The sequence below is a fragment of the Lacerta agilis genome, chromosome 5, assembly GCF_009819535.1.
Source record: "Lacerta agilis isolate rLacAgi1 chromosome 5, rLacAgi1.pri, whole genome shotgun sequence".
Classification (NCBI taxonomy): domain Eukaryota; kingdom Metazoa; phylum Chordata; class Lepidosauria; order Squamata; family Lacertidae; genus Lacerta; species Lacerta agilis.
This window is the reverse complement of record NC_046316.1, coordinates 37,493,559-37,509,546: the sequence shown is the minus strand read 5'-3', so window position 1 is coordinate 37,509,546 and position 15,988 is coordinate 37,493,559. Positions and strand designations below refer to the sequence as shown.

The 15,988-nt window shown below is 39.8% G+C and overlaps 1 protein-coding gene across 2 annotated transcripts in view; it reads right to left on the bottom strand.

Annotated features, from left to right (window-relative positions):
• Positions 1 to 612: 612 nt before the first annotated feature.
• The window catches only part of TCERG1L (transcription elongation regulator 1 like), a 162,023-nt gene continuing 146,647 nt past the window's right edge, over positions 613 to 15,988 (bottom strand). For both annotated transcript variants that reach the window (XM_033149375.1, XM_033149374.1), the window contains exons 10-13: positions 14,388 to 14,517; positions 12,289 to 12,378; positions 5,109 to 5,227; positions 613 to 1,746 (exon numbers count right to left, since the gene is read on the bottom strand). In XM_033149375.1, the coding sequence (XP_033005266.1) occupies positions 1,590 to 1,746; positions 5,109 to 5,227; positions 12,289 to 12,378; positions 14,388 to 14,517 (496 nt within the window). In that variant the 3' untranslated portion in view covers positions 613 to 1,589. The remainder of the gene's footprint in view (positions 1,747 to 5,108; positions 5,228 to 12,288; positions 12,379 to 14,387; positions 14,518 to 15,988) is intronic.

Below are 15,988 nucleotides of genomic sequence, written 5' to 3'. Positions count from 1 at the left end.
TTTCCACAGCAACATAATCATGCACAAGAACTACGCAGATTTTGATGTTCAGCCTCCAGCGGCTTTATAATGTTCACCCACCATTATTAAATCAATACCCCTTCTTTGGGGAGGAAAGGAACAGTTTATGGGAAATTTTGATAAAAACAAAACACCACCTGAAACACCAGTCTTTACAGTCGGATCTTCCTTGGAAGTACAACCACCTTTTCTGCTAATGTTCTTTAAAGCTATGTATATTCTCGCTCCTCATGTGGTGCTTGTTTTGAGCAGAGAAAACAGCTCTGTCCTTTTGTGACAGAGAAAAGCTTGTTTCTTCAAAGAAAGAGGAAGAAACAACTACAGAAGGTGCTTTGCTTTGGCTGGTGAAATGAGATCTAAGCACATGGTTACAGAATGATCCTTCAGTTCATAGGCAAAAGATTGCTTTCTTCACAATATGCTATGGAGCTCATTAGTATTTTATTTACCCACAATACTTACAAGCTTTCCTTTTTCTTCCTATTTGGGAATGTTTACAGCAGTGAAACTTGAAAAGGCTGCATCTTGTCTGCAATTCATTTGTACTGCAAACTTGTGACTATGGTACGTAGACAAAATAAAATCACTCGGTAGTCTTAAAATATTTATTAATTAAAAAAAAGTTAAAATATTTGTTTATACAAAGATGAGACTAATCTCATGCAAACTCTTCGCATACAGTAAAAATAACTCAAATATTAGTAGGATGGATTTACAAAATAACTTTTTTATAGTAGCTTTTAATAGAGAAGTGCTGCGCTGTTCAGTGTGCTCAGAGCACCATCCAGAATAATTTACTTACAAAGCCATTTCTTTTCTTCTTCTTTTTTTTAAAAAAGATTTATACATTGTTCTATGGGGAAAGGTGCCAAGATTTTCACACTCTTCACTATGGTTAACAATTAATACCTTATTACTACTACTACCCATAAAACTAGACTTAGACCTATGAACATTGAGTAATGATATCCTCAATACCACTGAACCTTGGGACCATTGATGTTTAATGTACAAAGCTGCCCAAACATTGCTGTGCAGCAGATTCCTAAGCGCCTTTACTGGGAAGTAAGGTCCAAGGAACTCAAGGGTTCCATACTTCCAAGTAAGGATGCATAGGAGTACAGCCGTAGATATTTTTTCCTAAATGGTTAAAGAAAAAAAAAGTATTGGGATCATTATGGATGGCATCTGCTTCTGCTTAATTACAAATCACATCGGATTTAGAATTTGTGTATATTACAAGTAATTTGCATAATTAAAACAATTAAGGGACTGACATATCATGGTAATTAGAAATGCATCAAACTTGAATGTTGTACAAAAGAGAGCTTCAATATGAAACATTAAGTCTCTGAGAATGAAGTATCCTACAGATTCCTGCACAACAGTCTTGGACATACTTGCACCGAACCTTCCTGTGTGCACAGATGGCAATTTGGGTTGTCTGGCTTTCCTCTAAATTTCTGGGATCCAAAACTCAAAACGGTGACACAGAATGCATGCCATTCATTTCTTCTGCTGTAGATGCCACAGTATTTGACTTGCGTTCTTTTCTGCATCTCTCCTTTTTATCTCATTTTCCGTAGCCGTATCCTGTTCTCTTTGTCTCTCTTTTTAAGGATAAGTATGAACTGGTTGAAAAAATGCTCCTGGTCTTTCTTCTTCTGAACAAGCCGAAACCGTTGATCTGTGCCATATTTCTCTGCAAACTCCTTAAATGTTGTCCTGGGGGGGGGGAACCAACATAAGCTACATTTTCACAAAGCTCTTGGTTTGTCAATATATATATTCTAATTCTTTGGCCCTTCATTCTACGTTCACCCTTTCTGCATTGAAATTATTCTGAATGTGTCTTGTCATTGCCAGTAATGTTGGAAGTAGAAACGCTAAAGCCAAAATGTTGAAATCTCATTGATCTACCCAACTTCTCATCCCAAGCCATTATTTTCATTCTGCAGAATGTAGACATACTTATCGATTGCAGAAAGACTGATTAATAATTAGTTCACCGTGGACCATCCACAGTAATTGGATAGGATTCTCAAAAATTAAGAATGTAAATTCTTCTTTAGCTTAAGCCTGCCAATCGAAAGGATGTGACCCACATAATTTTAGCTGGAGTTAACAACACTATAAAAATTTACAAGGCGAAGACTTTTGTCAGACTCCATTTAATGAAATGCCTTTTGACTCCAAACTGAGAAATGGGGATTGGATTTATTTATTGTATTATATTGCCATGGACCCTTAGAAGGAACAAATCAGAGGCATAAATCTAGCATAGGTGAATGGGGTATTTGCTCTATCAGATATACACTGGTGTGATTTTAACATATGGAAACTGAAATATTGGCTTATATTTGTGTTCCAAAAGGTTTAATTTTGTATTAATGTCTTCCTGTGGTCTGTTCCCTGGCTATGAAAGCTAGCCACGCCTGAGCTTCAGTCTCAGTTCTCTTTGGATTCCCCACCCTCCTTTATTTTATGTATCTGTGTGTTGCCTGAATGAGTGTAAGCGGGCAGACCTGTATGGGAGACCTTGCAATGGAAGTTCTTTGGCTGCCATATTCAGAGCCAGCAGACTAATTGGGTCTGTCTGAAGGCTTTGCCTCCTTCATAGCAATTGTCACAACTTACTTGCGGATAAGGCATTGGGTTGGCTCACTGGATGGGGTGGCCCTACCTTGCTCCACACTATCAGAGTATCCCCTTAGATCCTGGGGGAGGGGCTCCTTGTCCTTGTCGGGGGCTGATGGGCCACAGCACCCCAAACAGTGACCGTGGGAGGTTGCCCTGGTTTGATGCATGTAGGACAGCCCTCAACCTTGGTCAACCATCAACCAGCAGTCGGACTGGTTGATTTCAGGATACATACCCAACACCATTCACCAAAACCTGTTCACATCTGTAATCAATACAGTTGTGGCCTGTTTACACCCCAATACTGCTATCCTGTTTTACTGCAATTGCTGTTATGTTCAGCCTCCACCTGCTCATGGCTTCACTGTGCCTGGGGCTGCAAAAGCTGTGCTATATAGGACTGAAGCTAATTGCTTCAGGCTCAGGGCAGAATGGGTTCAGGGCACACAGAGACAGAGCCCACAGAGGTGATTGTGTTTGGGCAGATCCCCTATGTTGCTTTTCATGAAGTTGAGCCCCTAGTTAACCCTTATCACTTTAATCCGGGAGTAGGTGCAGTGACCATAAATACTGCAGCAGCTCCCAGAGAGTTTTGTTCTTATAAAGTGAACACTCCTGCCATTCTTGTCTAGCTATCACATTATTCTGGAATGTTTTCTGTTAGATTGCCAAAGGAATACTTTTACTCATACTATCAACAGAAGCTGCAACTATATTGCTTATATCGGTATCTGACGGCATGCGTAATTCTTCAAAATGCTAGTTAAGAGACAACGTTCATGTTTTATTCTTTGTATTTGTAATATGAAGCTTCATTATCATAAAGAATCTATCTTGATGATTTGCAAATTCCGTTAAGAGAATCACATTTTTTTCACGAAGGGATTCTCAACAGCTTTTATGGAAAGCAGCTTAGGAGAAGCAAGTAAGCAACCATTCAAAATCTTACATTTATTGTACAGTACTGACGATAAATTCTTATGTGGAAATAATTTGGGTTTTCTCAAAAGGCCGGCAAAGAAAACGCTTTACTCATTTTGCATTATAAACACACTCTTGTACTTATACACACTGCAAGCACTAATCACATCTGCAATTGGGTTCCTTAGTCAAAAGAATAATGAACTACTGCAATGGATTTTTAACTGTTCAAGTTGTTTAGTACGATATGATAAAAGCTACGGATCAAATCATCAAATTTAACATAGGACTATGAACTAGATCTCAATCAGCATATTGGCACTGATACTTAGTGCACCAATATATGAACATTTTGTGACTATGGACATCAAACACTACATCTAATATAAAATATACATCTTATGTACATAATTTATAGAGATGCTACTACAGGCCATAAAGTTTAGATCTTCCTGCATGGTTAAGTTGAAAACTGAAGGAAAGGAGAGTTGGTGAAGACTAGTACTGAACTGACATTTCAAGATTGTCAAAGGTTCAGCCTGAATTGGGGGAGAGGTACAGCTTACTGGAACACCCACACAGTTCCAGTTGGCAGGTGAACATCTGAGAGATATTCGGGGGGGGGGGGAAGATGGCTACCACAAAATGGCACCCACCAGCAGAATTTTATGGCCTATGAATGAAGTCGTGGGAATGAACATAGGAAGCTGCTTGAGTCAGGTTCACTAGTCCACCTAGCTTGTTTTCACTGCCTGGAAGCAGCTCTCCAGGGTCTCAGAGAGGTCTTCCCACTCCTACCTGGAGATGTTGGGGATTGAACTTGGGACATTCTGCATGCAAGACAGATGCTCTACCACTGAGCTATGGCCCTTCCTTGTGAAATGTCTCAGGACATGTGACCTAGTCCAGATGGGCCATAGTGGGCACCATATAACAGGATTTTGAGGTTTCATATGCAGTTCATCATAAAAAATTTAAGTTTGCCTATAAATGTGAATTGAATCAAATTTCTCCTCATCCTTAACCACACCTTAGCTTCTAGTTCAAGGTGCACTAAACACAGCTGCAGTGGAACCTCGTGTTGCAGATGTAATCCGTGACGGAGGCACGTCTACAACCCGGAGCGCCGTGTCTGTACACACGTGTGACACGATTTGGCACTTCTGTGTATGTGCAAGGTGCGATTTAGTGCTTCTGCACATGTGCGAGCGGCGAAACCTGGAAGTAACCCTTTCCAGTACTTCTGGGTTTCCCGCGGTCTGCAACCTGAAAACACATAACGCGCAAAGCATTTGTAACCTGAGGTACCACTGTACTGTGCAAAAGCTTTAAACTACAGTATAATGGAGCTTCCTCAGAGCTGCCTGCAGTTGCAGGGCTTGCTGCATTGTATCTAGTGCTTCAAATTTGAAACAACATATTCACATTCAGCATTGCATAGATTTCTAGGCCAAACTAGCATAACCCAATTCTAGTCAGTGTCTAAGATTCTTAAATAAGATCAGTGCCAGAAAATAGTTCCATACCGTGGAGATAATTTAGATTCCTCCAGAAGCTTCTTAAACTCTTCTTTGGCTACCAACAACTTATTTTTCTTTTCCTTGTATTCTTCTCTTATTCTGGTCTTGACAAACTGTTCAAATATCTTAGGTGGAGAATAAGAAAAATTCACACATTATTAAATTTGCTAAATTGGTTGGTGAAGTACATATTGGCTTCTAGAAGAAGGGTGGTGAAACTGTGGTCCTTCAGATGTTGCAGGACAACAACTCCTGTCACTGCTGACCACTAGCCTGATAGAAGTCAGAGTGCACAGCTTAACCATCCCTGTTCTACAAACAAAGCATGGTTCTGAAGCACATCTCCTTTCAATCGTTGGAGAATGGGGACTGACATGAAAGCGTTTCAAAGAGAAACGATTGCATGGGAACCTCATTCAATTTTGTCTATGGAGAGTTGTTTTAATCTACATCCAACCATATACCCACACCCAGGGGCATAGCAAGGGGGGGCGTAGGGGGCGGTTTGACCCATGTTCCATAATGGAGGGGGTGACAAATTATCAAGGAACAATTACTGCCCTACTAGGGTGGTTCATAAAAAAAACTTTTTTAAAAAAAATGCCTGCTCCAAAGGTCTTATCTTACTATACTAGGGATTATATAGCTACATATGAAATTTCATGCATATTGGTTAATATCTTGACCCTCCTCCACCAAAATAGCTGTTTACTTGGCTGTTTTCCTATGTCGTGAAGGCATAGGAAAACATCTAATTAGACTTTAATTTGATTTTGAGATGTTTTTAGGAGGTAATTTAATTATTGTTTGATTTTATACCAATGTTATGTATCTGATGTTAGCCACCCTGAACTCGACTTCGGCTGAGGAGGGCGGGATATAAATAAAACTTTTATTATTATTATTACTTGTTATTATTCCTTTGTAAGAAAATATGAAATAATGTAAAACCATTTTTGCAGGGGGGGGATAAATGGGGGGGGGTGACAATTTTTTTTTTGCACCTGGTGCCACCTTACCTTCCTACGCCTCTGGGGGAGTGACAAATTTTTTTTTGCCCCCGGGTACCAATTTACCTTGCTACGCCCCTGCCCACACCAAAAAGCAGCAGTATATAGTATAATAACCAATGTATTGTTGTTAGCATGACTACAATCATATGCAGTGTCCTGGGAGTGAGCTAGCCTCAGCGCAGCTTACTTTTGACTTCATTAGCTCAACCTGTAACTCACATTGAGCTCTAACAAAACATCTTCATCTAGTTGCCTGAAACACAACCTTTAACTTTTGATTAGAAATGCAAACAATCTTGCAAGACACTAGCTGTTGGTGTAATGTAGGAACCCCCGATGTTATCTTTCCTTTTGCTCTGGAAAATGTCCCAGAGCTGCACTCATTTACATTCCCCCTCCACTACACCACTGATCAGCAACATCTGAATCAACTCTTGAAATTGCTTGTTCTAACTCAAGGGATTTCACAACACCTTCTGGGAATTTAATCAGGGAAGGTTTCAAGACAAAGCTTGTGGTTCAGCAGTTGAATTCAGGTTGGACAAGGTCCTGAGTTCAGTTTACAGTGTGCATTTGGAACATTACTATTTTTTTTTTTAAAAAAAATGGGATGAATGAATCTTTTTAGTCCATTTGTTACAAGCTGAACCCCAAAGTGCAAGCAACTCCAAATCTGAAGCTATGGATTTGGTGTTATCTTTGCAATTTTCTTCTTGTTTCAATGGATGGGGTGCTAGGGGAAAGCAGGGGGGGGAACTGACTTATTCTGTAGCCATTATAAGAACACTTGGACATAAGATTTTGCTGGATCAGGTCAGTGGCTCATCTAGCCTGGCATCCTGTCCTCACCATGTCTAATTAGTTGCCTATGGGAAGCCCACACGCAGGACCTAAATGCAACAACATGCTCCCCTCATTACACTCTGATAATCTGATGTTATTTTCTTAGCCTGTGTTTTGGGGCATAATAATGATATAAAATATGGAAGTTATTGACAGTGGAAGAGTATCTGGTTCTCTCATTGGAATCAATGGGAATCAACAGAAATTGGAATGGCAAAAAAGAACCAACACCATGAAAAAGCAAAAGGAAGGAAGTTTTCAATTATGAAAATGAATAAAGCAACAAAACTGTTGCTGACATCACACACCCCTAGTTCAGTTCCCAGGAGGATCTAGGTGCCAGACTTTGGGGAAAACTCTGCAGGAGGCCTTAAATAGCTGCTGCCGGTTGGATCATACAGCACTGGGCTCAATGAACTAATGTTTGGCTCTGTTTCATAAGTTCATAAAGGGACTTTGGCAAATTGCTGGTAGGCATGTAAATGAAGCAATGGTATACTTTTTGGTGACACCTAATAGTAATTGATTTGACAGGTAATAACTGTCTGCAAAGGGAAATTGCTTCACAAAGACAATTTTACTTCTGTGTGCCTTAGTACTCCTAGTGTATGTTCCCCAAGGCTCACAATATCATTTCTTTTACATCTGTAGAGTAATCATTGTTAATCTGCTGTGACCTTTTCACAGTAATTGATCTGTGAGATGAGATGAAATACCAATAAAACAAGAGAAAGTTCAATCCACAATCCAATTCTGATCCACTTAGTTCCAGGGTAACTGGCTTTCTGCGGAAAGATTGGAGAGGAAGTAGCTTGATGGTTGTTCTAACAAATGTAAACCCGAGGCTCTTTGGGCAGGATTGGAGTCACAATCTATGTATGGTATGTCATGTAGCTGGATGTTGTAGCTAATTAGATGTTAAATAACAGTGGGCTGTTGGGTCTGAACCAAGGGCTGAAGGCTAACAAAGCAGTTTTCTGGCTAATTGCAGCACCATGATTCATGACTTGCTTGATTCATGCACTGGCATAACAAATTGAAAAAACCATTGGTCTAGAAGGCTCATTGCAAGATTCATTGAAGTGACTCAAGTGAGCACATTTGCAAGTGGAGTAATTTGAGGGCTGCACTTAGTTTCTAACTTGACTGGGAAGTACCATAGATGAGCAGCAGAGCTCATATTTTCCACCCCCAACATCCAGGTAAGGCTGAGAAAGGTTTCTGCCTGAAAAGTTGAAAACCTGCTGCCAGCCACTGTAGACAATGCTGAGTTACATGAACCAATGATCTGACTTGGTATAAAGCAGGCACATGTGCTTATCATATGATGCATATTTTAGGGAGAAAAGAGCATGTGCTGAATGGGAATTACAGAAATGTAGCTTAATGCAACTGATTTAGAATAGCCCTTTTTTGTATGTCATACCAACAAATGGGGTCCCCCCATCCAACTTGGGGCAATGGGCACATGGAAGCAGGCTTCAGTCCAAGTATCCCTATCCGCACATAGAAACCGCATATGGAAACATGTGCTGCGTATGTGATTTCCCAATCCAGCAGCTATGATGCACTTTTAGCCTTGCAAATAAATTGCACCTGCACTGATTAGCACTTTAGGAATGGGGTGGTGGTAAAATTTGGATTTCCTACCCAGTCAGCTCTCCCTGCAAACTGCCTTATTGGCTTATCTATGCTTCTTCGCCAGGGCCATGCGTGCACAGCTGGATCACAGCCATTCTGTTCTGAGAACAGCAATAAATGAACTATTTTCTGCTAGTAGAGCAAGGATGTATTTTTATTATTTTTACTGAACCCATCTCAGGTTCTTTTTTTAAAAAAACAACAACACCACACCAATGTACTTTACTTTCGACTGTTCTTGAGACTGCCAAAGAATAATATGATAAGGGGCCCCACTTTAATAGTTATAGGAAAGAGCTTTCCATGAGATCAAAAATAGATGACCACATTAAGTTAAAATTGATAAGTGGCTCATTATCCCAGCACCCGAGCCCCTAAATGCAATGCTATTTCTAGACCCAAAATCCACTCATTTGTTGACTATTTTGCTGTCGGGAATGTAGCTTCATTGTGGGCAGAGAGGAAAGCCATCTGTTGGGACATAACGATCAATAAATAATTGCAAAACGGCAATGCAGCATGGGGATTTGTACTTAATCAAAAGAAGCCCATTCCTCAGATAGTCTCAAGGGAATGGCGCCTAGTTATTTGCTCCGCTAACAAACATATTCTTGTGAAAGTTCAACATCTGACTCGCTGGCCTTTCATACAACGGAGAGATAATATGAGAACAGACCTTTCTGTGTTCATCGACGGCCCTTCCAATAGATGAAGTGATAAATCTGCCCTTTTCAAAGCCCTTATCTACTTAGGGGAAGAGGCCACATCAATAATACAACACATAATTTGCCAAATAGTCTTTCATTTTTGAATATAATCGGTATAATCAAGTATTACTGAGCTAAGTGGGAGCCTGGATGCAGCAGGGTTTAGTCCTGTCTCCAAGGTTATTTAGCCGCATGCTGAGGTTGCACAGATTCTCTAGGCCCCTCCCATGTTGTAAGTAAACTTCGTCAACAAGGAGTCTGTTGTATCCTTGCTTGATTTGGAGCCCTGATACAAAAGGCTCCCACTGCAGAGATGCACTTCATCAGATAAGGGACCCAGAGAATCACCATAACATCAAAGGTAGAGAGCTAAGCAAAAATAACTGTAGCTCTGTGTTCCCTTGTAGCTCAAGGTACGTTTGAAAAAGACTCTCTTCTACCTGCAATCCAGAGCATCAATTAGAATGTCAGAATTCTAATGCATAATTCTGCATAATGTGTCAACGGACTTAGTTTGCAGGAGGCCACCTGTCACCCACATTTAAATGGAACACAACTATGGCTCTGGAGAACCCACAACTATTTTGCATCCTAATTCAGGCATGAAGGTTTAGCCACAAAATCTAGTGTTCTGGCTTTCACCTGTCTCTAATTTTAACTCCTTGTGTAGTGCTTATTTGTACGAAGAGTTGCTAAAGGTGAGATGATCAATCCTGCAATATATATTAATCTTTCCAATTGACCAAAAGGAGGACATTTTTAACAGTTCATAAAATTTCCTTCTCTGCAATTAGATTACCCTCTTTTACTAGTAGGAACACAATTTTAATCTTCTATATAAAGAAGAACTGAAAATTGCTTTTCATAGTCATTTTCCTTGAGTACGTAATATATCCCACAAATGAGACCCATGTCACCAATGTTTCAAAGCTAATATCTATAGTATAAGCTTTATCGACTGTTCATTAAGCAATTTTACTATATCATGTACATGCTTGATAAATGAAAGCTGCAATAAAGCTTGATTGACTAGGCACGGTCTAGACTGTGCCCTTGCTTAAATCACTGAAACAGAATACAGTGTCCCCCTTGCTGTATAAAACTGTCTTCTAAGTGCATTGTTAGGTTACAGTTTCAAAATCCCAATTATAATTTTACCCTAAAAATGGTAACCATTCTTTGCTAAAAGCAAACACATTTTAGATATGGCTCACCCCAACATGATCACTATGCAAGGTGCTCAGTCTCCTCATGAGTTTGAGGGCAAATGTCTGAAGCAGGAATCCTCCTAAATTCATGGGTGTTCCTTTTAGGATTTTGAACTTCTGCACAATCAAGATTTTTAATTACACTGGGAGCTTCAAAGGTAGATGGGACTCTTCACTCAGTGGCATAACATGGGTTGCCAGCATCCGGGGCTGCGTGGGAAGGAAATGGAAGGAGTATGCATGCACATTCAACTGCCTAATGGTGTCTGCATCACCCAGGAGATCGCAGCCGCACAGATGAGAAAAGAAGAGTCGTTCTGTTGCCTGGAGAGGTCACTTCCTGGTTCTCATGGAGAAGCGATTTTCAATGGAGCCCAGCAACAGAAGTGCACAGCTCTATTGAGGCAGCACCGTGTGTCGCAATTTTGCACTCCTAACAATTTTGCGCCTGGGGCAATCACCCCTGTGCACTCCCCCATGCTACACCACTGCCCCTACTTTAGACCTTCTAAACTGTGTAGAGATAGTGTGTTGGAGGAGGTGGGGGTTTGCAGTGTGCTCCTGTTTGTTTACAGGAAGGAGACTGGATGCCCGAATAGAATTACAGTGTTTAATAACAGAGAAGAAAAGGATTCCTTTTCTGAATGGAAAGGCACCTTTGTATCCAACCTGGTATGTTGAGCAACTCCCACAAACATCAGTTGGCAATAAGTTTACATTAACCTATTTGTTGTGTTTGATATTTCATCTGCATGAGAAAAGCTTTCTTTCCATGCAAACATGATGCTTTAAACTGTTAGAATATATCAGACAGTCAATAGACTACAAAATATTGAGACTATTGCTGGTGATTCAGACTAAAAGTATGGAGAAAGATTATTATTATTAATTAAATTTGTATACCGCCCTTCATCCACAAATCTCAGGGCAGCTCATGTCATTTGTAAACTGGAGATTCTGATCACCAGTGAGTGATATAATTTAAAGAACTGCTTATCTATTTGTTTTGGCTATAATAGTGACCTAAAGTGCAAAATGTGGCTGCTTTGCTAACCTCAAACATTGCAAAAGTCCTTTGTATCATGAGACAATAGTGTGATGCTCTCATTATATTCCTTGATGGCTCAGAATAAGGCCTATACAGGCCTGGACTTATAGAAGCTAGTATGTATCAATATACTCATAATTTATTTTGTAGAAAAGAGTAGAATGCATACCCAAGTTGAAAAACTAGGACACTGTCTTCTTGCACCATACTCTTGCATGAGTCATGTGACTCATGTGAGATTGCCCCCCCCCAAGTGCTTTTTCGGGGCAAGATTGCAGCACCCAAAATGGCTGCCATGCTGTCACACAAAAAAGGGACGTCCCAGTTTCCCTGGGACAGTTGAAGGATATGCAGAATGTCACATGGCTGGAAAAGTATGAGGAACGATACACTAATTCAGAAGATCAAAGATTGAAACTAGTCAACTGTTTATCTTTTGTCCACCATGAATTCCACAGAAATGGATGGACTCCCCTGTTTCAACTTTCCTTTGCATATCTGTTTATATTTTCAGTTTGCCTCTTTCTGAAAAATATTCATGACCCATTTCCCTCAGTTTGTTTATAGCATGGAAGCAAGGACCCATTTGTTTTCTGATGCCCATTTTTATTCCATATTTATTTCAGGTATTTCATGTACTTTTTTTAAAAAAAAAGTGACGTGAATTGGCTCAAGCACTCTGAACTGTTGGGGGAAGCATGCATTGTTATAAAACTTTAAACTCACCTGTTTACGTTCTTCTGAGTTGAGTAGGAGATAACGTGGATCAAATACAATTTTGTGTAACTCTTTTTCCCATGTGGAAAATGCAGAGACCTGAAGGAAAATATGAATGGAAGATACATAAACAATTTTCTGAAGGTTTTGGGGCTAACCTGGCTATAAATTCAATTTATGAGTGAGAAAACAGAACACTGCAAGAATGTCACAAGCTACAGTGTTTGCTATGACCTAACTTATTCAAGAAGCAGAACAAATCTTAATCAGAGGGACTGGGATAAACAGAAGAACTGGCTGTGAGAACAGAATGGAAAATGTATGATGCAGGAATGAAGAACAGCAAAAAACAAAAACAAAACCCCAACATTTTTGAAGGAATGATCAATAGGAAACTGATCAGAAATCAATATGACACATCATTTTTGCTCACACACCTATAACTATTTCATTATGTCCCTCATCCACTCTTTTAACCAGGATTTTTTATTCAGAAATTATCTTTATCCTCAAATGCATTTCATTCAGCTTTCATCCTTCAAAGTTTTCTTCTTTTTGTAATGGTCCTCTAAATACTTGTTACTGATAGGTTTTGTAAGTTGCTTTGGGTCAGTTTTCAAGAAGTGACTAATAAATGCAGATGCAAATGATGATGGTGGTTATGGTTGTGGTAATGATGATGATGATGATAGATCCATTTGAATCAGATTTCAGATCAGGCTTAGGCTGAGTAGAAACTGGGATGGGCTAGCTCACTATTTTTATTTAACAGGATTTATATACTGATTAATCATCCAAAACTTATTGGTTCACATAAACCAGTATAAAATTACTATAGAAAGTAATTGTTCCTCATTAGGTAATTCATGCATGTAATCCATCCTGCTTTGCTTATTCTTTAGCAGTTGGGGTCCATAAAAACAAAACACAAACCATGTCTACAGTAGGGCAAAATCTTAATAAAACCGAAGTGTCATAAAACAGTGAATAAGCTTTAGAGTTCTCCAGAACTCTTCATCGGGCTAGATGCTTCACTGGATCTTCTTTGCATAGTTGAGACACATGTAGCTCTTTCATGGCTGGGTCCTTCTGGTCTCACTCTGTAATAATGGTCCCCTTTTTGTCTGTCTCCATATCTGTACCTATCTGACAACATCAGAATACAATGCAAGCCAGTATAACATACAACAGATACTGAGGCAGTCTTAGGGAATCCAAATAGACTATGTTGATATTGAATCTTGCTCTAAGTAGCCTTCTAATCAGGGGAGAAACTTAGGTCAAAGATGTTCGGAATCTCCTATAGGAGATAATCGTTCTTTAAACTGAAGGCTTGTGTGAAAAATGTACTCAAAGGGCAAGATCCATTATTGTGCCAGCAGGTACAACAATATTCCCTTTCCTCCCCTCCCCTTGTGCCCACAATTTCTCTCCAGAGGGTTCCCCAGCCCTCTGTAGTAGAGAAAGGAGAATGTTGCTTAGATAAGCATAAGTCTGTTGCATAGGCAGGACACCATGACTGGATGCCACCCAAAGTGTTAAACCTAACAAAACTTTCTCATTTCCACCGAAACACAGAAGTTGGTAGAAGTAAGAACAATTTTCAGATATTTATGTCCCATAAAGGATTGGATTATTCTGTTCTAACCTGTCCTATTCACTGTGCTTCTTAATAATAAATAGAACATACTCTTAGAATAATATCATTAGAAACATGTCAACCATGGGATGCAGAATTAGTTCAAGTCTAAATCAGAGACGGTTTTGTGTGTAACGGAATGTAATTAAACATGTTTCCATTGGGTACCTGAACCATTATTCAAAGACAGAGAACATGCCTAAAATCAGGCAATAAGAAAGATTATAAACTCTCTGGGCACAGATTACATTTATATTGTGTGCTTTACATCACCTAGCCTTTTGTACAACAAATGGAAGCAACATAACATCATTCAACAGTGATAAATGTTGATAGGAAAGCGATATTAAAAAGCATTTATAGAAGCTGTAGGATCATGAGGTGGTTGCAACATACTGTTACAAATCTTGAGATTATATCGTGTTCTCATAATCTGCTGGAATCAACCCAGTCCATCCTTATTTCTTACCCCTCTTTCCAGAAGCATATCTCTGAAATGGGTAATACGTTCTTCCAATGGAAGTATAATCTGATCTTCTGATGCTTTCACATTTTTCTCTTCGACCTTGTCTAGCCCAGCGTTCTCGGGATCTTCCAGTCTTAAATAATGCAAGTAATATGCAGGATGGAATAAATTTTTAACGCTCAATTATCTTTTAAAAAACTCAGCAGGAACTAGATAAATAAAAGCAGTAACTTCTTGCACATAGTGTTCTTGTATTAACTTATTTTTGCCTAAGTTTAAAGATATGCAGCTAGCATGTTCTTAATCCCATTCTTTAGAGGCATTAAAAACAGACTTTCCCAACCTGGTGCCCTCCATACATTTTGAGCTACAGCACTCACCAACCATGCTGGAAGGGGCTGAGTGAAGTTATAGTCCAACACATCTTGAGGGCACAAGGCTGAGAGAGGCTCCATAAAGGATGCCTTTATTGGAGCTGAGAGTTCAGATGGCACATTGCTAAGACTGTTTTACTGGGGGATAGTCCTTACTTGGATGTTCAGTCTCTATTGACTGATACAGCTTTATCTAGAGGAAAACTCCTTCCCTGCTCCATTTAGGATAGAGTGCGCTCTCAACTTCTGGACTGAGGGAAAGCTCTGAAGTGATGTAGCACCAGATTTTGATTTGTGGGAGAGATGTCTTATTCTGAGGGCTTTTTGAAAGATGCATCTCCTCAAGATATCTACATTTATACATTTCCTACATAGATATGATAGGGCTTTAAAGGCAGTGAAGTGATAAATACAGTGGTACCTCGGGTTACAGACGCTTCAGATTACTGACTCCGCTAACCCAGAAATCATACCTTGGGTTAAGAACTTTGCTTCAGGCTGAGAATAGAAATTGTGCTGCGGCGGTGCGGCAGCAGAAGGAGGCCCCATAAGCTAAAGTGGTACCTCAGGTTAAGAACGAACCTCCAGAATGAATTAAGTTCTTAACCCGAGGTACCACTGTATTGGTTCTCTTTTTACAAACAGTTCCCTCTATTACCCACTGTGCTTACTATAAGCTTAGTCAGGAAAGGAAGAGGAGAAGTAGCTAAGTCTGTAATAAATAGAGGAAATATTTGTCCTGAAACAGTGTTTTAACTCACTTATTAATTGCTTGCATATGTATCCCTACCAAGCCATTAGAAGCAAGAACCTCTAACTTTCCCTTCTAAAATACTTTCTACCTGTCACTTCCTACACAGGAGTAGATTAACAAAAGGGCTAACAGACCTGTCTTGTTCAGTGCTAACCAGAGGCAACGGGCAACCCACTGCATTTCATGCCATCTACAATGTGCAAGATTTGTTTACAGGGTGACTAAAACAGTTGTTAGTTTTATTATATGTGTGCTATGTAAATTATAAGGGCTAGTTCCTTGGGCAGATTGGAACTCTGCCATCTCGGCACTGAAGAAGCCCCTACAGAAGTTCCTCCAGTGAAATAAATGGAGATGCTCACATGCTCAAGAGATACATTATTCACCTGACACTGGTGGCGCTGTGGTCTAAACCACTGAGCCTCTTGGGCTTGCCGATCATAAGGTCGGTAGTTCAAATCTTCGCAATGGGGTGA